At 49.0% G+C, this 21,754-nt stretch overlaps 1 protein-coding gene and 1 long non-coding RNA gene across 2 annotated transcripts in view; both read left to right on the plus strand.

Moving 5' to 3' along the window:
- GFOD1 (Gfo/Idh/MocA-like oxidoreductase domain containing 1) overlaps window positions 1-10,988 on the plus strand; it is a 111,718-nt gene extending 100,730 nt beyond the window's left edge. Inside the window, exons 2-3 of the mRNA XM_045866359.3 lie at window positions 3,453-4,401; window positions 6,074-10,988. Of these exons, the coding sequence (XP_045722315.1) occupies window positions 3,453-4,372 (920 nt within the window). The 3' untranslated portion in view covers window positions 4,373-4,401; window positions 6,074-10,988. The remainder of the gene's footprint in view (window positions 1-3,452; window positions 4,402-6,073) is intronic.
- Window positions 10,989-16,258: 5,270 nt separating this feature from the next.
- On the plus strand, window positions 16,259-20,280 carry LOC123837446 (uncharacterized). The gene is made up of 4 exons (XR_010413490.1): window positions 16,259-18,438; window positions 18,970-19,037; window positions 19,136-19,212; window positions 20,222-20,280. It is a non-coding gene; the product is annotated as an uncharacterized LOC123837446 (long non-coding RNA).
- The last annotated feature ends 1,474 nt before the right edge of the window (window positions 20,281-21,754 follow it).

Below are 21,754 nucleotides of genomic sequence, written 5' to 3' on the forward strand. Positions count from 1 at the left end.
TTGGCTTCACAATTATTCCATTATATGGCAACACTACAGCTTCCATACCCATTCTTCTATCATTGGGCATTTGCATTGTTCCTAGCTTTTTGCTTTAATGAATAATTCAGTGAGAAGCCTCTTCGGGCAACACGCCGTGCTTACATCTTAGATTGTTTCTTCCTGGTAGATTCCTAGAAGTGTCCTTTGTGCTCTGTAGGTATCGCGAGTTAAGATGTTGCCGAGACCCATCTGGGAAGTGTGGATATTGCTAAGGAGCGCGGGCCGTGAGGTGGGGCCGAGCACCAACATCCACTGGGTGCTGTGGGCACAGCGGAGGCTTAAGAAATGAGAGCGAGTCTTGGTCTTTGAGGACTTTATCGTGTAGTGCAGAACCACAACACGCATAAAGAGCCTAATGGAAGAGATACTTGATCTCAGAACGCTGGGGGAGCCAGGCATGAGTTTCAGAACGGGAGAGGGGTTTTTGTGTGTATTCATATTGCATTTTCTGGAGAAGGAGCTTTCAACAGAGTCTTTTCATCTATACAGCTGCAAGGAATTCCCTATTTAGTGATGGTTTTGGGTGTGTGGATGGGAAGTCAATTAATTTTCCCTATTTTTTCTTTTGCTATTTTATAGTTTTTTTTATGATAGAAAAATAAGGCATGTGGGTGCCTCAGTCGGGTAAGCCTTGGATTTCGGCTCAGGTCCTGATCTCAGGGTCCCGGGATGGAGCCCCACCTCGGGCTCTGCGCTCACCGGGGAATGTGCTTGTCCCTCTGCCCTTCCCCCAACTTGTGCTCTCTCTCTCTCTCTCTCTCTCTCTCTTTCTCTCTCTCGCGCGCGCGCGCGCACGCACACACTCAAATAAATAAATAAAATCTTTAAAAAAATAGGGAGTGTAATAGAAAAATAAGAAACTTCTCATGTGCCATTAAGATGACAGAAAGAGTATACTAAGATGATAGGCAGGGTCCTGGTTTGGGGGGGACCTTGAGGTAGGCTATAGGAGAGGCTACATCCCCTACCCAGCAGGTGTGAGGCAGATTTTGGCAGCATTAGTCACCTGTCCCTGCAGTGACCTACCAATCCGTTTACATATAAATCTGCTCCTGCCTGCGCGAGCGGGTGTTACATGAGCCTAATGCCAACAGGATCGCATTATCAGAACATTATGTTTTGCAAGCGCATGGCACATTTGATAATACAAACCAATGTTTCCTTGTCCCTCTCCCAGAGCCTTAGTCCTCAACTGGTTGCTAAGAGTTAAAGGAGCTTCTTACTGATCATTCATGGTCATCAGAAAAGCCAGTCAGCTCTGCCAACGTGGAAAAGGCAAGGAGATGTGGTCATCGTGTGGCTTCCAGGCCTTTCATTCAGGGCCAGAATTAAATGCGTGTGTGGAAATTGACAGCCATCGATCGTATTTATTTTCCAAAATCTGTTCTGACCACATCTATTGTTTGGCTAGTTCTTCCACTGGGAAGATGAGAGTCACGGGCTAGACCGTGGCCTTGTCCAGGCATTTCCACTGGACAGACACCCACAGTTGCAGGACCCCCACAGAACCCTATCTCAGCTCAGCTTGTTGTGAGATTTCATGGGTGCTGTCAAGTTGAATGCCCACAGTCAGGACAACTGGGATGGGAGTGCGTGTCTCGTTGCTCCCTTTCCCTGGGGTATCCCCCCATCTGTGGCTGGAGTGGACAGGTCCCCAGTAGAGGGTCAATGTGCAGAGCATGACTAGACAAGAGAGACCAGCCATAGGCAGACACGTGCCCTGACTCAGAAGCTCCCCAAGTCTTTCCACCTAGCAACCTTTAATCTGGTGTACTAACAAAATCTGTGTAATTCTATTATTATTAATTATTATTATTGTTATCATTATCATTATTATTAAGTTCCAGTTGGCTGTCTCTACAGGTTCAGCTGAGTTGTTTTTCTTCCCTCACTCTTGGCTTCTACAGAATAAATCCCTCTCTCATTCCCTGTCACTCTTATTTCCTTTGATCCTTTGTTTTCTCCAGACCCAGAATCACTTAGTCTCCCAAAGGGCTTGAATCTACCTGTAATTTATGCACCCAGTATAGTCATCACATAAGCCTAATTGTTAGTTGGCCTCAGCTGCATTGGCCAAAAGCGCCAAACCCCACCATGAGCCAGATGGAGGTCTGGGAGGAGCCAGCCACTGCCCACCCCTAAGACACAGGGAATACCCACTCTTTCTGTCAAGAGCGGGAAAACAGTAAGCAAACATATCTCTGACCACTGCCGGCCCTAATCCGTAATGCAAAATAAACAAGCAGGATAACACTCCAAATATGATCCTTTGTTTGCGGTTGTAGGGGAGAGAGCTAAAAGCTTAGACCTCCAGAGGATATCATTAAGAAATTCTTCCTCGTATTTAATCAGACTTGCCTTGGCTATAGCTTAAGCTTACATATTCTGGTTCTATCCAGACAGAGGCACTCCTCTCTTCCCTACATATGATATTTCTTTTTTTTTTTTTTTAAAGATTTTATTTATTTATTCATGAGAGACAGAGAGAAACAGAGGGAGAAGCAGGCTCCCAAGGAGCGGGAAGCCTGATGCGGGACTCGATCCCAGGACCCCGGGATCATGACCCGAGCGGAAGGCAGATGCTTAACCATCTGAGCCACCCAGGTTCCCCTACATATGATATTTCTAATAATACATCTTTAATACATTATGTTTTACATACAAAACATCTCATATGGAAGATAATTTTTTTTTGTAAAGATTTTATTTATTTATTTGAGACAGAGAGAATGAGAGAGAGAGCGAGCACATGAGAGGGGGGAGGGTCAGAGGGAGAAGCAGACCCCCCCGCCGAGCAGGGAGCCCGATGCGGGACTCGATCCAGGGACTCCAGGATCGTGACCTGAGCCGAAGGCAGTCGCTCAACCAACTGAGCCACGCAGGCGCCCTATGGACGATAATTTTAATAAAACATTTTATATGTAAAAAGATGATACTGTATACTTCAATAGGACTTATATTTTATATTTAAATGTTAAATTTATCAGTATTTTACAAGTAAAATATACTTGTGTATAAAGTGTTATAGACTTAGAGACACGAAACATGAAATGAAGCGTTTTATATTACATACTGGCAAATATTTAAAAACCTCTCCAAACTATAGGCTATTTAAATATTTTAAAAGGAGTCAATATTTGAATCCGTGGTTTAATACTTGACCCATTGCACTTAAATATTCAAATAATTACAAATGGGTTATAGTACAAATATAATAGGGATTAGGTAACCTTTGCATAAGTAACCGGGGCCACCAAACACCTTCGGTTGTCGGGGGGACTCTCAGATCGGGTCTGGTCCGCCCCGAGAATTAGCGTGTGCGGGCCACAGCGCCCCCTACCGCTGCGCACGCCCGCGCCCTCACGGCTGTCTTTCCTCCTCCTCCCCTCCCCCCCCCCCCCCGCCCGCAGGCATCGGCAAGAACGTCATCTGCGACCGCACGGCCACCCCGCTGGACGCCTTCCGCATGATGTCGGCCGCCCACTACTACCCCAAGCTCATGAGCATCATGGGCAACGTGCTGCGCTTCCTGCCGGCCTTCGTGCGCATGAAGCAGCTCATCGAGGAGGGCTACGTGGGCGAGCTGCTGGTGTGCGAGGTGCAGGTGCACGGCGGCAGCCTGCTGGGCAAGAAGTACAACTGGAGCTGCGACGACCTGATGGGCGGCGGCGGCCTGCACTCGGTGGGCACCTACATCATCGACCTGCTCACCTTCCTCAGCGGCCAGAAGGCCGTCAAGGTGCACGGGCTGCTCAAGACCTTTGTGAAGCAGACCGACCACATCAAGGGCATCCGCCAGATCACCAGCGACGACTTCTGCACCTTCCAGATGGTGCTGGAGGGCGGGGTGTGCTGCACCGTCACCCTCAACTTCAACGTGCCCGGCGACTTCAAGCAGGACGTGACCGTGGTGGGCTCGGCCGGGCGCCTGCTGGCGGTGGGCACGGACCTGTACGGGCAGCGCAACGGGGCCCCGCAGCAGGAGCTGCTGCTGCAGGACGCCACGCCCGTCAGCAACTCCCTGCTGCCCGAGAAGGCCTTCAGCGACATCCCGTCGCCCTACCTGCGCGGCACCATCAAGATGATGCAGGCCGTGCGCCAGGCCTTCCAGGACCAGGACGACCGGCGCACGTGGGACGGGCGGCCGCTCACCATGGCCGCCACCTTCGATGACTGCCTGTACGCGCTGTGCGTGGTGGACACCATCAAGAGGTCCAGCCAGACGGGCGAGTGGCAGAACATTGCCATCATGACCGAGGAGCCCGAGCTGAGCCCCGCCTACCTGATCAGCGAGGCCATGCGACGCAGCAGGATGTCCCTGCACTGTTAGCGCAGGCCTGGGGACCTGCGGGGACGCAGGTGCTCGGCGTGGAGCCCGGAGAGGCGGAGAAGGCGGGGGAGGGGGGGCGGGCAGAGGCGGCCTGGAGGCGTGCAGGGCGGGAAGGTGGAGAGGGGGCAGTGAGAGAAAGTGGCATCTGAGGACATGAACCCCAGCCCGGCTGAGGGGCACCGAGGAAGACTGTGGGCAGGCCGAGCTAGTAAAGGCCTGGGAGTACTGGGGGGCGGGGGGGGCAGGGGGCGCCTGCCATTCCTGACATCATGCCTGCCGGCCATTTGCATGAAGGAGAGAGGCTTAGCAGCTTCGGTTGCCCCTTACCACGAGAAGCAGAGAGGGCGCGCTTTCCTCCTCACCTCATCCACCCCCTTCACCTTGGCCTCCTTGGCAAGCCACGTGCTCCTGCCGTCGTGGGCAAGCTCAGTGGGTGCCGGCTCCCCAACCCCGGCCCGCCCCGCCCCCGCTGCACCCGCTCCTAGCAGGAGAAGGCACATCTGTCCGCAGAAGCCTGTTAGTCTGAGAAGTAGGGGTGCAGTGGGCTCACGAGAACGTTCAGATTCCGGGAAGCCACTTAAAATGTCTGGAGGAAAGAGCACTTGGTAGCAAAGTGCACAGCGATCTTGATGGATTGGTGTTCCTCACAGGAAGCAGGAAGGAGTGTCTTCCCAATTGGTTCATTGCCCCTCGCCCGGCCTGAGATGGAGTAAGGGAGGGCCAGGAACAGCAAGTAAGGCAGAAGGAGAGCACCAGAGCACACGGGGCCTGGAGACAGACGAGGCAGAGAATCCACTAGCCCTTTGGGTTTGTCAGCCATTAAAAAATTGCAAGGAGCCACCTTATACTACTACTTCGGGTGGGGTGGAACTGAGTGTAGGGGATTTTGCTACTGAAGTGTCCTTTTACGTGGCTCTCCCTCCGGCAGGGTCAAAGGCACAGCAGGAGTGGGTGTGACCACAGGCTCACTTGCTGGGGCCCCCCAGTGTTGCAGGGGGAGGGGCGGGGCCCTGGATGGGCTTTGGGCTCCGACCCCATGTCTCCTACCAAGCTGGTAAAGGACTTTTAAGAGATTCACCCAGCTTAGTGGTTGTAAAAGGGAAGCCTTCAGTTCCACGCAGATAAGAATCTTCCCTTAAAAAAAAAAAAAAAAAGGTCAAGGCTCTTTTCCTTAGCTTTGACCTTTGCTTTTAAGATGCTGACACCTGCCAGTTTTTGAATAGGTATTAAACAAAAGGACAACCAGGAACATAATGGTCAGTGTTTCTAATATGGGGTTTTAGAGCCCTCAGTGGTTTATCTTCATGTAGGGTTGAGAAGGTTAATGTTGGAGAAAAATGTATTCTTCCTTTCCTTGGTCTCTTGTCTCTCTTGTCTTGTCACCCTCTGCTTCCAGAGCTTTTACTGGAGATGGTAGACTGCAGTCTTGGAGCAGGTAGTTTCCAAGGGAACAGTGGAAGACACACACACACACACACACACACACACGCATGCACAAATAAGGGTTGGTCAGTGTTCACCACCACCTAATGTCACTGAAACAGTTCTTAAAAATTCAGACCTTTCTCGAAAGAAACACCAAGTCAAACATTTTGAAAACGGGGGATTAACCTTTTCTTAATCCTTCATCCCCATTTCGACATTTGTCAGGCTTGGATGCAGAGACCATTGCTTGTAAATCTACATGGCTTTTCTTTACAGGTCACAGAAATCCAAAAGTTGTCTCTGGCACGCAACTGAGGTGTAGACATCTCTTCAGGTGACTGGTGGTAGAATCAACAGGCCGTGAGTCTGCCCCCCCTCCCCTGCCCCGCCAGGATCCCAGGCTCTGAGGAGGCAGAATCTGAAATGAACAGAATAGTCCGTTTTATCCTCCATCCTCCTTCTAGGGTTGATACCCTGTGTCACCCCAAGCTGCCCGTGGGTGCAGGGTGGGCATGTCCAAACCCCACGGGAATGTTGGTCATTTTCTAGCACAGAGGAAGAAGGATTGCCTTCCCGGAAAGAGTCACCCTACTTCCTGGGGCCCCGTTGCAACCTGGCTAGGTTAGTCAGCTGACACTCTCCGGGGTACATGATGGTCCCTGACATCATGACTTCATAATGAGCATGCCGGCTTTTGTAGCTGTCAATTCAAAACTAGACATTTAGTAGAAGGAACGAGTCCCAGTAATAGTTTGAGCAGAGGGCTGTGCGGTGGACTGTTTGGGGTCAGGTTCTCCTAAATCGCCCTCTGGATAAATAACTTTTGTAGACACTGAGTGGAAAGATTTTTTTTTTTTCCCTATCTAGCCCAAAAGGTTGTGATTAAGGATGAAGGGAGAGGAAACTAGATGATGCTATGGGTCTCATTTTCCTAAGTCGTTTATAATCTAAGTAGGGCTATTCCAGGGGTTTCAGTTTTATGTTTCTGTACTTAACCAAAAGACTTGGGAAGTTTTTGTGTTTTTTTTTTTCTTCCAAAGGCCTCTGAGTTCTGTGATAAATATTCAGTGTCTAAAACAAAAAATTCTCATTTGGGGCTAGGGTATATAGAAAGAAAAGATATATTCTTGAAAAGAAGCATGAAAAATATTTTAGTAAGGACTCAAACTTTATCTACTGAAATGCATGTAGTAGGTAGATGCAGGAAGGAGAGGAAGAAAAGACCTAAGTAGTTCATTTGTAAATACAAAAATTATAGGAAATGAGTTTAAGATACTTCTTTAGTGCTCCTTTTCGCCCCTGGACTACCACTTGCAAAGCCTTGATTGAGAGCCGTAATGGGGAGCTGAGATGTCAGGCTTTTGACAAAGCCTCCTTGGGGCAAACCCCAGCACCTCTTAGGGTGCTCAGGGGGCTGGGTACCATTGGGCGACTGTGACCCAGGACGAGGCCCTAGCAGCAATCCAGCCTCTTTCCGCTCTGGTTACGGTGTTTCAAAGACCCCGTGTAAGGGAGGCACCATTTTAGGGTCTTCACATTTAGTCTCTGTTGCTTGATTTGTGCCCATCGTTGTGTGGATGCCTCTGGTCCTGGAAATTTGGGCTCATGCTCCTGGCTGCTCATGCTACTGGTTGAGAGAGGTTGGAGGTCAGTGGTTCTTACCTGGTATTCGCACGTGTTTGGAATGCTCTGGGCTTACTTGGAAAGTTTGGATTCTCTTGAGTTTTCTTGAGTCCATGACCACTGTCTGCTCTTGCATGATTTCTCCTCTCAATGGGAGACATGGTGCAGGGTACCACATATGCTCCCTACCTCCCTGGTGGCAAGTATCTGTGGGTCAGGTGTATCTGGGCTCTCTAGGGGCAGTCTTGGCTGACTTCACTCTAAGACAAACTTCTCCCGGACCCCTTCCCCATTGACAGAGAGCCACCCAAGTACTCTCTGTGTGCCAACATTTCTTGATCATCCACTGTGTGCAGGGTATTTTAGGTAAATTATGTCACTGAATCCCCCCAATGACCCTGTGGTATTAGGTATTGTTCTTCCCATGACACACATGAGAAAATCAAGGCCTTTACAGGAAGAGTAGCTTGCCCAAAGTCACACAACTATTAAGCAGAAGTGGAGTCCCCTGAATCCAAAACTTTTCTTCTCCAAACCACGTGGCCTCCCGAGAAGAAAGATCTGTACCCCTGCTGTTCTTGCCAGGAAGGAGGGCACTCCTTGTTGAGCACTGAGGGGGCCCTCTCGCATCCCGTGGAGCCTCCCGTGTCTCATGCTCAATGTGACCTGCATGGGCCTCTCCCCAACTGCTGTCTGCACCCTCCTGTTGAGCAGGATCCCACATTTGATGGTGTGCCAGAAGGTTCCTTATAGAACTGCAAATAGAAGCAGTTGATTTTTCTTCCCCTTCCAAAATGGAAATGGCACTCCGCTTCTTTTAAAACCGACTTCCTAAGTTGATTCTGATCGGAGGTGATGCGGCAAACCACAGAGTTGGGACTTTTCAAGACGCTATTGGCCCACTGTTATAGGTGGCCTTGGATTTTGCTCTGGGTGGTCCAATAATAGGAAAATGTCTTCTCAGGGAGTGGGGCTTTTAGAGTTCATTTGTTTGTGACTCCGATTTACCTGTGCATTTTATTCATACCTCTACACTCTCAACTCTCCTCATCTCCTCTCCTAGCCCAACTGTTGAATTTGAGCTGGGTCATAAAGTAGGTGTCGGGTGGCATTGTTTTTCTTCTGGTGGATATGGGGGTTAGATTTCAGCATGCTGGGGAGACATCCTGGGGAGAAAGCAGCTCTGGTGGCATCCGAAGGGACTCCAGAGCCCAGTGTCTTCACATCCTTTATTTTATATCCCAGAGAGGTTAAGTGATGGCAGAGGTCACACTGCTTCTCAGGGGTAGAACCGGGACTAGAAGCCCCACGTTTCAAGTCCCACTTTGCCACACACGGCACCTTCAGAGCCCTCAGTTGGGGACAGGGAGGCGGAGAGGTGCAGTGACCTGTCTGAGGTCCCATGGCTAGTTGGTGGAGGAGCCGAGATTAGGACTCAGACCTGCAACCGACTGTATTCCCTGAGCTACTGCGGCTGAATCCATTTTTTAGCAACTCAATTATGTCTCCAATGTACTCAGAAACTAGCTGGTTGGTTTTTTTTTTTTTAAAGATTTCTTATTTATTTATTTGACACAGAGAGAGACAGCGAGAGAGAGAACACAAGCAGGAGGAGTAGGAGAGGGAGAAGCAGGCTTCCCGCGAAGCAGGGAGGCTGATGCGGAGCTCGATCCCAGGACCCTGGGATCATGACCTGAGCCGAAGGCAGACGCTTAACGACTGAGCCACCCAGGCGCCCCAGAAACTAGCTGTTTTAAATTTCCCAATGTGATTGTCATGTGAACAGTTATCTGTGGTTTGTATTGTATTTGGCAAGGATGGGGGACACAAGTTTCGATGTCCATTTTTGGGATTTCCTGAGGCTAGCTCTGCTAAGATCACCAACCCCCCCCCTCGCCCCCCGCCCATGCCCATTCCTATTCCTCTCCGAGACACAGATCCAGGCCTTGGCTGCCTTATGATGCCTGCTCCACCTGCTGCCTCCTTTCTTGGGCCATCAAAGCCCCGAAGTTTCCAGGGCAGAGGCCATGACATTGGGGAGCTCATTAAAAAGAAACTATCAGAGCCCCGCATTTCAGGTTTCTTTTGGGGACAGGGAGGAGGGCAATGGCAGGAGAACTGGTTGTGTCTGCAGCGTGGAGTGAGTCCTGACCAGCGGCCGGCACGCCCCACCTGCCCTGCCCCATCCTAGGCGGAGAAGCGGGCTGATGGCAGGCCTCTGAGTCCCAGGGGACAACCCTGACTGAGTCAGGCTCCCAGGACCTCCCACAAGAGGAGTGAGGGCCTCCCATGCTGCTGTCAGAGTTGATGGGTTCGTTGGCCCCTCAGAGTCTGGAGGTGAGGCTGCTCTCGTATCTGAGTGACCACATCCATTAGCTGTGGAAGCCGGTGGCCGACTGGCCTTTCTCTTCCCCATGTCCCAGGCCCTATTGGCTGGAGCCCTTGCGAGGGCCGCCGAAGCGTCTAGCTCTCAGTCAGGCTACTGAAGTGTTACACTACTGAATACTCTCGAATCTGTTGTGCTCTTTTTTGTTTAAACCAGCAGTGAGTAGAGTAATAACAAGACCGTGTCGTCGCAATAGCTCTACGCTTAGTGCAGCATCACAAGCTCGCCTGGGCCAGTGTGGGCAGGTCCTGCAGAAGAACCCTAGCATCATGCTGCTTCTCTCATTCCCCGTCCCCATCTCTGCTGTCCCCTGCAGCCGTCACAAGGGCTGAGTGGCTGAATGAGCCCCATGACTTCTCCTTACGAACATCATGACTTCCTTGTGATTCTACTCCAGTCCCAGGTTAAGCAACAAAACAAAAGCAAGTGACCTGACCAGCTACTTTCCTCCCCTCCTTCTCCTTCAGGCATCCAGACATATCTAAACATACTTAGCATTGTGCCCCGTGCCTTGCCCAGGGGAGGGAGAAGTTTCTAGTGATTATGGCTTTCTGTTGGCTGCCTGGTGCTTTTATCGTTCCTCTTCTTCTTCTTCTTCTTCTTCTTCTTTTTTTTTTTTTAACCAAAATTACATTTGTTTGATTGTCATTGTCAAGTATGTATTTATTGTGTTTTACGAACATGAGTATATATCTGTACGTATATGTATAAAACCAAACTTATATATAAAAAGTCAAGGCATGTATACTAGATATTTTAAAGAGTTATTTATCAAGGGAAAAAGATGTGTGTTATAAAGTAAACAGAGTCTATATTTTATATATAATGTAGATAGCAAAAAAATAGCTTATAAATTATAGAAGGTTTTGGTTTTCTTTTTTTTTTTATTATTATTAAAGCAAAAAAAAAAGAAAAGAAAAAAAGGACAATGAATGCAACTGTTTTTAGTGTTTTTAAGGCCAAACCTACTGTGGGAGGTGACCTTCCCTGCTGGGCTCCTGGGCCATGCAGTCTGAGCTCCAGACCCGCTGTTACCTCTGCAATGCTCAGGGGACCGTGTTTAGCATTGCTCAGCCAGCTGGCCTGCGCCCCCTTACACGTGGCCTTTTGCTGCCCTCTCCAATTTGCCTTGGTGGGATAAAGAAATGAAAGTAGCAAATAAAGATTGAAGAGAAGATACAATTGCAGCTCTTTGCCTGTTTATTGGACCCAAGTTCTGTAGCTCATGAGTTCGGTACCTGGCCAATCTGTGGGATCCGAAGCAAGAATGTGGATGGGAATGATGACATCTGGGGTGTGTGTGGGGAGGGGGGAGGCTGTTCATGTGTCAGCATCCATGAAGCTGAACAGTGGGATCGACGGTCCTGAAGATTCACCAAATGTTAGATGAGCTGGAGCTCTTTAGAACAATCCGGTTCAAAACCTCATTTTGGAAATGTGGAAATGGAGGGGAGAGGCCACATGACTGGAGAGGGGTTGTGTGTGAAAGCTTAGTCCAGACAACAAGATGACAGTATAGACTTTAGAATGGGGGAGCAAATTTTAGAATTCTCTTTTATTTTAATACCTTAACCTAATATCTCACATCGAGCTCTCAAATATACTCTAACAAGCTCACCTAAGTGTTGACAAGAGCATCTTTGCTGATTTCCTTGTCAGCAGCCTCTAAAGGGCCACTGTCTTGGACCGAGCTCAGCCAAATTTCAAATTTGCGTGATGTGAGATTCCTCATGGATGGGCTGGCCTTTCCATCCTCTGCTGTCTTTCCACCTCTCTGCACATAGGTAGTTCTTCTGGTCCGTACTTTCCCATCTCAAAAACGGTTAAGAATTAGACATAATGGTACAGAGCTACATTCTCGTAATTCACTCCTTCGTGAGCTCGTCCTGACATTAATGAATTCAGAGTGCAGTCTGTCTATTCAGACAATAAAGCAAGGCCCTGCATCTACATGGATTATTACAGTGCACATGTAACACTCACATCTTATGACACTGTAGTCCATCTAGGAGCTGTTCCGAAGAAGGCAATAAGGGTGAGTGCTTTGTCAAAGCTGAAGGTGCCATCTGCCCCAATATAAGGTATGGTTGTGACGGGGTCCAGTCCTCTGAGTGCCAGAGTGCCCCGACAACCGGCCCTGATGGGAGACTGCACTAGTCTTAGCACTTACGTACATTTGCAACTCGAGCCATTTGTGCCTTCCCAGATTTGGAATCTTGCTGTGCTGTTGGTTTCTTTCCATTCAAGCCCATTTCTTGTTTTGTCAACCAGGGATCATACTGCCTCCTACGAAATCACAGGATATGATTAGCAGCACTTTCAGAGTCTCTTTATTGTTGCTTTAAAAGAACAGATGCAATCGTATTGCAAGTCCTTCCGGTTGCTCGCTGGTCAAAGGAAGAGAAACCTGTGTGTCCACCTGTGCCCATCCACCTCTCCCACGCCCGCCACCACACACTGATGCATACAGCTGTTTTCCCGTTTCTTTTCTCTCTTGCTTCTTTTATCTTGTGCATTTTTAGCACATGTTGTGACAAGCCTGGGTGGTTCAGTCTGAAAAAATGACTGCAACAATTGTTACGAGAATGAATCACACCTATATACAAAGAATGCAGAATTCTGTATAGAAATGGGAAAAAAATCATTTCGCCTCACTCTACGTAGTAGGCTCCGCTGTGTTAACCCACATCTACCCTAACCTTGCCAAAGCAGAAAATATCCCTCTGCCTAGATATTCCTAGGCAGGTGCACTTGGCAGCATTTCTCCCCTCCCCCCCCCCCCCCGGAAGGCCACCCTAGACAATGATGAAAAAGACGTCACTTCAGAGAGTTTGGGCCAAGTCACATTCAGATAGAGTTACAGTCTACTTAGGCCAAAACTTGTACAAAAAAGTGGATACAATATATTCAAAACCCTTTGCCTTGTTCATTCAAGTTCAGGCTTCCTCTGATTCTGATTTCGGCATCTCCAGCTGCTGGCGAAATTGCTGAGAGAGGACTTGAACAGCTCTGTAGTGTAGCTGGGGGCCAACTACAGCTCTACGAGACAGGCTCCCCATATCTAAGTTGGTTGTTGGACTTCCTCTAAAATGTCATCCTAATTATGGGAACACCTTCCTCTCCTGCTTATACACAGGTTCTGATCATCTTGTATCAAGACAAACCCTCTCTCTTTAGCCATGCGTAAAAATGAAAGACTAAATAATTTTTAGGACCCCTTCTTGGGCAGTTCTAGATTAATTCATTTCTTGGTCAACGATTGGTACACTGATGGGGCTCAGGCCCATAATTGCCATCTGGATCATAGATGTATGCATGCCCCATGGTCTCTGACTCTTTCATCCTTGGCCATCAGGAAGGAGGGACCCTAAAAGGGCCTTGTGTGGCTGATGTGAAGACCATGTCCACAGCCCACAGGGTGCTAGGCAGTCCTCAGTCTTGAACTCCAAGGCACTAACGCCCTTTTAGCACCGAGGGGCCTAAATTGGAAGTCAGACCAGGGCTGTCTGAGGCTGCCTTCAGAATGAGCAATCACTCTAGACTCCTCAAACTCCAGGACCAGGAACGCATGACAGCCAGTGAAACAACAAGGGTTGGGCGGGGGGAATAAGACCATGGCTCCGCCTGTCCCTCTAAGCCTTCTGAGGCTGCTTGTCTGGGACTTGGGAGCTAACAGCCGAGCCTGGAGCAGTCAATCAGGCATTCCTCAATATGCCTGGCTGAGTCTGGACTGGACATTCAGGTTGCTGCCAGGAAATGGAAGAGAGTGCTGGTCTGGAGAGAACAGCTGTGTATCAATCTGGCTGGGAAGGCCACTCTGTGGATCACTGAGGAAGCAAATGGGAGGGAAGAAGTGGGGAGAGAAAAGAAGAGAAGCTGGGAGTAATGGGGGGCAGCTGGGAGAATGGAGGTCAGGAGCAGAGTAGGTAGTTCATGCCCAGGGTGGAAGCAGACGGTGGGGAAAACAGATGAAAGACCAGAGCTATGCACCTAAGACATGGAAGGTTCAGGAGACAAGGAACTGTTCGGTGAGGTATCTGAAATTCGGTTCCTCTGCGGCTGGCAGGCCTGATCTGTGCTCTGAGAACAGCTTGGCTGAGGAGGAGGAGGAGGATAGCAGACAAGAAGGAATGAAGGAGGAGTTCTTACAGGAACCTTAAAAAGTCTGGCTGATTCGCTTCTAGAGCTGTTCGGAGCTATCCAACTGTTGGCATTCGCTGGGGAATCTTCAGTACCAACCACTGTGTTAAATGAGCACCAGACCCCAAGTGTATCTTGGATCCCACCCTCCTTTCTTGTTGCTCTTCCTATTTGCAACTCCCCCAAACCTGAAGTCTTTGAGGATTCAAACATCTGCCATTTTACCCTGTTTCCCATTTCCCTCCTGGGCCCCTGGGACACACTCTCTACTTAGGAATCTGCCGTTTAGCCTTTCTCTCTTTTTTTTTTTTTGCAAATACAGGTCTCTCACTCCTCCTCAGCTTCCAAAGACCATGCCCACCAGGCCATCACCATGATCTGAGGTAGCCCCCGCAATCTCTATTATCTCCCTGAAGTTACCCGAGTGTCCCCACAAACCTTACATATGCCGTACACACTGCTGTGTCTGGCTCTTTCTCTTAAAATGTATTTTTAACATCTTTCCACCTCAGCATAGGAGATTGACCTCATTCTTTGTAATGGCTTTATGAAAAGAAATCTACATTAAAATTCTAATTAAAAAATTTTAAAACAGGAGACAGATGGTGGTGATGGTTTGTTCAATAGCGTGAACACACCGAGTGCCACTGAACTATATACTTAAGCGTGGTTACATTGGTATATTTTATGTTTTGGATATTTTACCAAAATTAAAAAGAAAAATTTTTTTTAAAGATTTTTATTTATTTATTTAGAGAGAGAGAATGAGAGAGAACACATGAGAGGGGATAGGGTCAGAGGACAAAGCAGACTCCCGGTCGAGCAGGGAGCCCGATGTGGGACTCGATCCAGGGACTCCAGGATCATGACCTGAGCCGAATGCAGTCGCTTAACCAACTGAGCCACCCAGGCGCCCAAGAAAATTTTTTTTTAAGTTCCCCAGGTAACAGAGCTGCAACACCAGCTCCCCCTTCCCCCTCCCCCTCTCTTCCCCGATCAGGTCTGCCAGCCTGACATTTTGGGGACACCTACTCTCATTTGCCCCTTGCCACCGTTCAGGCCCTTTCATTCTGGAGAACCTAAAAGCAAAATGACGATCTGTATTTCTTTCTGGAAAAAGATGATATCCCTTCTGGGGGTGGCTGTTAGCATAGCACGCACGTTAAGTGGCACGAAAGCGTCTCTCCTAAGCCTGTCAGAAGTCAGCCCAGAGCTGGTCTTACCAGTGCAGTCCTCGTCCTCGCACTCCAGAGGATAGAATCCTTTTCAGCTCTGGAATGCCTTTCATCCTCAGTGTTGAAAGCTTTGCAGAAATTAGGCCAGGGCTTGTGAAACAATTCAAGTTCCATCACAAAACAACCCCAAAAGTCTGTGCTGAAGCCTCCTTGTGCTTTCTTTTCCTTTCTTTCTTTCTTTCTTTCTTTCTTTCTTTCTTTCTTTCTTTCTTTCTTTCTTTCTTTCTTTCTTTCTTTCTTTCTTTTTTCTTTCTCTTTCTTTCTTCTTTCTTTCTTTCTTTCTTCTTTCTTTCTTTCTTTCTTTCTTTCTTTCTTTCTTTCTTTCTTTCTTTCTTTCGACAGAGAGAGAGACACAGCGAGAGAGGGAACACAAGCAGGGGGAGTGGGAGAGGGAGAAGCAGGCTTCCCGCCGAGCAGGGAGCCTGATGTGGGGCTCGATCCCAGGACCCTGGGATCCTGACCTGAAGGCAGACGCTTAATGACTGAGCCACCCAGGCGCCCCTCCTTGTGCTTTCTTTAACCAGGCGTGTTGGTGTCCTTGACCCAGCTAAAGGGCTTGCACAAGTGACAGTCTCAGGTAAGTTAAATCCCCTGAAATTCCACACCAGGGGGTGTACCTATATGGTTTAACGCACCTCCATGGATCCACGGACTCTGGAGCAGGTCAGAGCATCGGGACCAAAAGCTGGTCCAGAGTCAGCATCGTGAGACCTTCAACCCCAGCCTGACAGATTGCCCCGGAGCCTCAGTTCGTCTACGCCACATAGAGAAGTCAAGGACAAGTATTGCCTTGGCCACAGACTGACTCAGGGCACCGACTCAAACACTTGCCAAAGGGGCCTTAGTGACCTGGCAGTGACTGTGGTACCCGAATTCTTGTCTCTCCCTGCTAAGGAATCACTTAAGATCTCAGGTTTATTTATTAATATTTTTTAAAGATTTCATTTATTTATTTGACAGAGAGAGTGCGAGCGCACAAGGAGGAGGAGTTGCAGAGGCAGAGGGAGAAGCAGACTTCCCACTGAGCAAGGAGCCCAATGCAGGACTCGATCCCAGGACCCCGGGCTGGAGGTAGACACTTAACCAACTGAGCCACCCAGGCGCCCCAAAATCTCAGGCTTAAAAGTCTCACTATCTCCCATATTTGAGTAGATTGGCTCCGCGGGTTTGTCCAAATCCCATCAGTAAGGTCCCGCACAAGGAGGTGATTCTGTTGGCGATTAGAATTTCCCCAACGTTTTGTCACTCCCTAGAGTGTTAAGTTATGCCCTGCCACGGCATACATCAACATTTCATGGAAGGGATGTTTGGTTTGGTGAGGCATGGCCCTGAACTTACAAATTCACTGGAGATTCTTTTTGGTTTTCTCCTTACATGGTAATTAATAGCCACTTCCCTGGAATGGCTCATCACGTGATGTGGAAAATAAAGGCAAAAGAAAAATTAAATGTTCTTACTACTTACAGCCCATTGACAAGTCCTTGGAACAGGCAGAGTGACCTTCCTCTAGGGACTCAGCTGCCTCGATGTTAATACTTTGCTTAAGGGCAAAAGGCAATCTTAGCCCGACCCCCAGGATCCTGTAAGTCTACTATAACATATTAAAGTTCCTTTGGAAACTTCCTTTCTCTCTACCCCCTCCCCCAAGATATATGTTGGCAATCATCCCCCAAGCAGATGACCCACCAATATGCATCAGAAGGATCTCATGACTAAGGTTTTTTTTTTTTTTTTAAGATTTTATTTATTTATTTGAGACAGAGAGAATGAGAGACAGATAGCATGAGAGAGAGGAGGGTCAGAGGGAGAAGCAGACTCCCCGCCGAGCAGGGAGCCCGATGTGGGACTCAATCCAGGGACTCCAGGATCTTGACCTGAGCCGAAGGCAGTCGCTTAACCAACTGAGCCACCCAGGCGCCGCCCCCCCCCCCCTTTTTTTAAGATTTTATTTATTTATTTGACAGAGAGAGAGAGCACAAGCTGGGGGAGCAGCAGAGGGAGAGGGAGAAGCAGGCTTCCCGTGGAGCAGGGAGCCCGATGTGGGACTCCATCCCAGGACCCTGGGATCATGACCTGAGCCAAAGGCAGACACTTAACCAACTGAGCCACCCAGGCGCCCCTCATGACTAAGGTTTTATCAGACCGTAATAAATGACCTTTTCCCAACAACAGCTAGCCCCCTCAAGGTCCTGGAAACCTTGCTTCCAAAATTCCATAGAGATATACACTCTCCTGAATCCCCTCCCACCTTGAAAGTATATAATGGGCCACTCCTCATGACCCCAGTGCACCAATTTCTGCCCACGGGTCCTGTCCTGGTGCTTTCATAAAGCCACCTTTTTGCACCAAAGATGTCTCAAAAATGCCTTCTTGGCCGTAGGCTTCCAACGCTAACGTCTTTCCTGCATCATCACGTGGCCCACTGCCCCTGCATTTCCGAGGCTCGAGGTCTGTGCATCCTGGAATTCTGTTCCACCGCCCCCTCTACTGGAGGGCGGATGACCGACTCACCCACCATTCCTTCCACTGTGGACTAGCCTCGCTCAGGCACACAGTTCGTCTTGAAGACACAGAAGCCCGGGAGCGGCAGAGACTGGTGGCTACATTCGGAGAACAATGGAGCTGCCACAGCCTTTGTGTTTTCATTTCCCTGCTGCTTTTCCTCTGAGCGCAGCATGTTCTCAGACCTCATTCTGTGCAATTACCCTATAAGGCGAAGGCAAGGAGTCAGGGCAAGCCCCACGGAGGTCAAAAGGGCCCAGATCTCCTGGCATGCTGCTTTCCTTGCCCTGGGCTGCTGGCTTGCCATAAGGCCTGCTAATAGACCATTTGGTAGCCTTTTTAGAGCGGTTTGCGGAAAATCAAGAGACTTTACTTGCAGCTAAGAAAAGAAAATATGATCAACTTTCACTTCCGGTTTTTATATTCTGGGTTGCTAGCTGGCAACCTTTTCCGGCTCCGGGACACCTGAGAAATAGCACAACTACAACAGGGGTTATGTGCTCTGTAATCCTTTTTACCCAGATTCTGAATCAGAACTAGCCTCTTGCCCAGCTGTGCACCCCAAGCCCTCTCCAGGGGGTACGACAGACAGACGGCTCAGGCGCGGGACAGGCAAGCGTAGTTTGGAAAAGTTGCCTCTCTAGGTCTGCGGTTGTCAGAGCGGCGTCCTTCGCTCCGCAGAAATACGAATCCTCAGCCCCACCCCAGGCCCGCGCTTCAGAAACCCCGGGGGCTGCGCCCAGGGAGCCCTCCAGGTGAGTGTGAGTGCGGGCCTGGCTCCAGGCAAGTCTCTGACTTCCATCTGTCCCCCCACGAAGAGTCAGGGTTCCAGAAGAGCGCCTCTCAGCCTCACCTGGGAGCTTGCACAAACTAGGGAGGCCCTAGCTCCAACCCCTAGAGGCTCTGATTGGACTCATCCGCCAGGGGGCGCAATCACAGCTCTTCACGTGGTTCTAACGGACTGCCGGGTTCAAGAACCACTGGTGGTGGTGTTCTCTTTGCAGACTTCGCAGCCTCACGAGGAACCACCTGTTTCTTCCCCACCGCCTCTTCCCAGCACAGAAGGAAATAAACTGGTCCAGCTGGTATTACTGCTTGTAATGCACCAGCCAGGGAGACAACAGGATATAAGACAGAACCCTGCCAAAGGCGGGAGCTTGGACTCTAACTCTCCACCCCTAGTACTGGGTTAGGGGCTTCGGCAAAATGAATTCCTCTGATGTTCTACGCTTCAGCTGCCTCACCCCCAAACAGAAATTGCGTTAATAATTCCTTCCTTTCTTCAGGTCAGATAAGCCAGCTGAAGTCTTTCCTAGCAGAAAAGTACATTTCAGATTCTAAGGGCTTTTAAAAGGTCAGAACTGGTCTTTGGCTTAGAATTGCTAATATTGATTTGACTCTCTCTAGGATGGGCAAGAATATTGTGAGCTGGTCAATTTTGTGTTTTTCCAGGGTTGACAAATATGAGTGGAGCCCAAAAGAAGTTGGGACTCAGGCAAAGAGATGCCCCAAAGGAAGCCGCTACAGTGGTTTGTATTCTTATTCTGCCCTAAGAGATTCCACTAGGCACTCACCAGTCTATCTGGAGAACAGGCTGCTTTCACGTTCAACCCCGCTCCCCCATATTCACGGGCATCTATCTGAGTCCTTTTGCTTTTAGCCAGCTACCCGCCTTTCTTCCTAACTCCTCCTTTTAGCTTTTTTTTTTTTTTTTTTTTTTTTTTTCCTGGCTCTGCAAAAAATGTACAACAATCAGCCTGGGATTAATCTCCGAGGAGCTCGTCTGTGTGAAAAACAAGTAGAATGGGTCAGGATGGAGAAAGGGAATAGAGGGAATAGGTCAGGTGTTTCCTTAGCCAGACACTTAATTAAAATATTTATACTTATTATTTCCTTAGCCAGACACTTAATTAAAATATTTTATTTATTTATTTATTTATTTATTTATTTATTTATTTATTTATTTATTTATTTATTTATTTAGAATGGTCACTCTCTTCTTCCCAGAAAACAAAATAGTTTGGTATTCCACCCCCCCCACCACACTGTGCCTTCTAAACACTTAATAAGATTAGAAGACTGTGGGAAGACAGTAAATTGTTTCCAAGTGACATTGTATCAATAATACTGTGTAAATAGTCCAGTAAACCTGCAATGTCTAGGAATTCCTTCAAAAAGAAAAACTGAAAATGGAAGGAACTGGGAACTTCCCAGCTGGGGCCTGGGTCACCACAGGCACAGCACAGATCTGGATACTGGGCAAACACTGGTGTCCCACCTTCAGTTCAGATGCCCACTGCTCACCCCTTTTCTGTAATAGAGAACATCCCTCTCCCAGAGGAGATGCACAGGAAAGGGACCTCCCACAGCCAGTGAGCTGCGAAGCTGCAGAAACCCCAGCCCTTTCTCAGCTTGAATTGGAGAGATTCAGGGCAGCTGCCTACAAATGAGAGCTGGGCTTTTTCTTTGGTGTTGGGATCTAGACAGGTGCCTTTTATTCTCTTTCTCGTTTTCTCCCCTTGCTGCTGCTGGGACTAGCCCTCCGGAGGCCCGGTCTTCAGTCCCATCGTGCCACCTAGAAATTCTCAGGGACACAGGTAAGCATTTAGGTGTGCAGACCACACACACTAATTCTTGGACTGCCTCCTGCCTTTATGACTGAAGGGATTTTTGTGTGCTGTTCAAGTGTTCGGTTGGGTCTTTGAACCAATCTTGCTTCTAATTGGGAGGATGACTAACTTCTATTATTAAACCCTAATGAGACAGAGTAGCCTCCAAGACAACTTCGACCTTTTGGTTTTATAATATGTGCGTCATAAGACAGCTTTGCGAGGTTACTTAGGCAACAAGCTCGTTGTACAATTCCACTATGCATAGAACTTGCCTTCCAGTGAAATAAACTGGTCCAGCTGGTATGATTGGAGGGTCCTGGGACTGCTTGAGGCCCAAATTCCTCTCTTCCGTCCTGTTGTTTATACCTGAAACTTTCCCCTACTGGTGGTTAGTGATGTATCCGTGCGAAAGTACAAATACCCCTCAAGAAAGCAGCTTATTGATTTTGCCTGAACCATACTTGATTGACCAGATCCTTTTCAATATGGCACCCGTTTAAAAAGGAGTGGGTTGGGGCGCCTGGGTGGCTCAGTCGTTAAGCATCTGCCTTCGGCTCAGGTCATGATCCCAGGGTCCTGGGATCCAGCTCCGCATCAGACTCCCTGCTCCGTGGGAAGCCTGCTTCTCCCTCTCCCACTCCCCCTGCTTGTGTTCCCTCTCTCGCTGTGTCTCTCTGTCAAATAAATAAATAAAATCTTTAAAAAAAAAAAAAAAGGAGTGGGTTTAGGGAGGGCAGAGAGGTGGGCATGGTTGCTCTGTGTTCCCGCCACCCCCGCCACCGCTTTCTTACAAAGTTTTGGGGGCGCTTGCCTCGCACTGATTGGCCTATGTGGGAGGGACTGAGGGAAGACAATCTCAGAGGGTAGGGGCAGGAGGGCCCTGCCGGCTGCTGATTGGTGGCTGAGGGACTCCAGACAGCTGCTAAAACACCAGCAGGTGGCGCACTGAGGGCTGCTAGGGTGGAAGCAGGACTTGTATAGAAGTGGGCGTGGCCCCGCAGGGAGGCGTGGCCCCGCAGGGAGGCGTGGCCCCGCAGGGAGGCGTGGCCCCGCGGGCGGTGCATAGGTGCAGAGGGTAGCTCTCTTTATAGTGATTGGCTAGATGAATTTAGAAGGAAGCAGAGGAAGCCGGGCAAGAGCTTTGTCTGTGGGTATTTGGCAGAAAGGTAGAGCTCTGTTCAGCCAGGGAAGCGTGGCAAGTGCGAGAGTTCCTTCATTTAATCCTTAACAACCGTCCTCGCTATTGTTATCCCTCTTGCATATCCCACGCTCATAAGCAACTTTGCCAAGGGTGACGCAGACAGCAAATGACAGATGTAGTAGCCAAACCAATATCTGTACAGAGGGCAGATTACACTGTGAAATGCCAGCGATGTCTGACGCACTCCTACCTTTATCTTATACCTTCCCTCATCTAATCAGTGTTAAGAATCTCCCATTGATCTGGCACTGGGCCCGA

Source organism: Mirounga angustirostris, unplaced genomic scaffold, assembly GCF_029215605.1.
Source record: "Mirounga angustirostris isolate CCGP_5_RB_7025 unplaced genomic scaffold, mMirAng1.0.hap1 SCAF_8, whole genome shotgun sequence".
NCBI lineage: Eukaryota > Metazoa > Chordata > Mammalia > Carnivora > Phocidae > Mirounga > Mirounga angustirostris.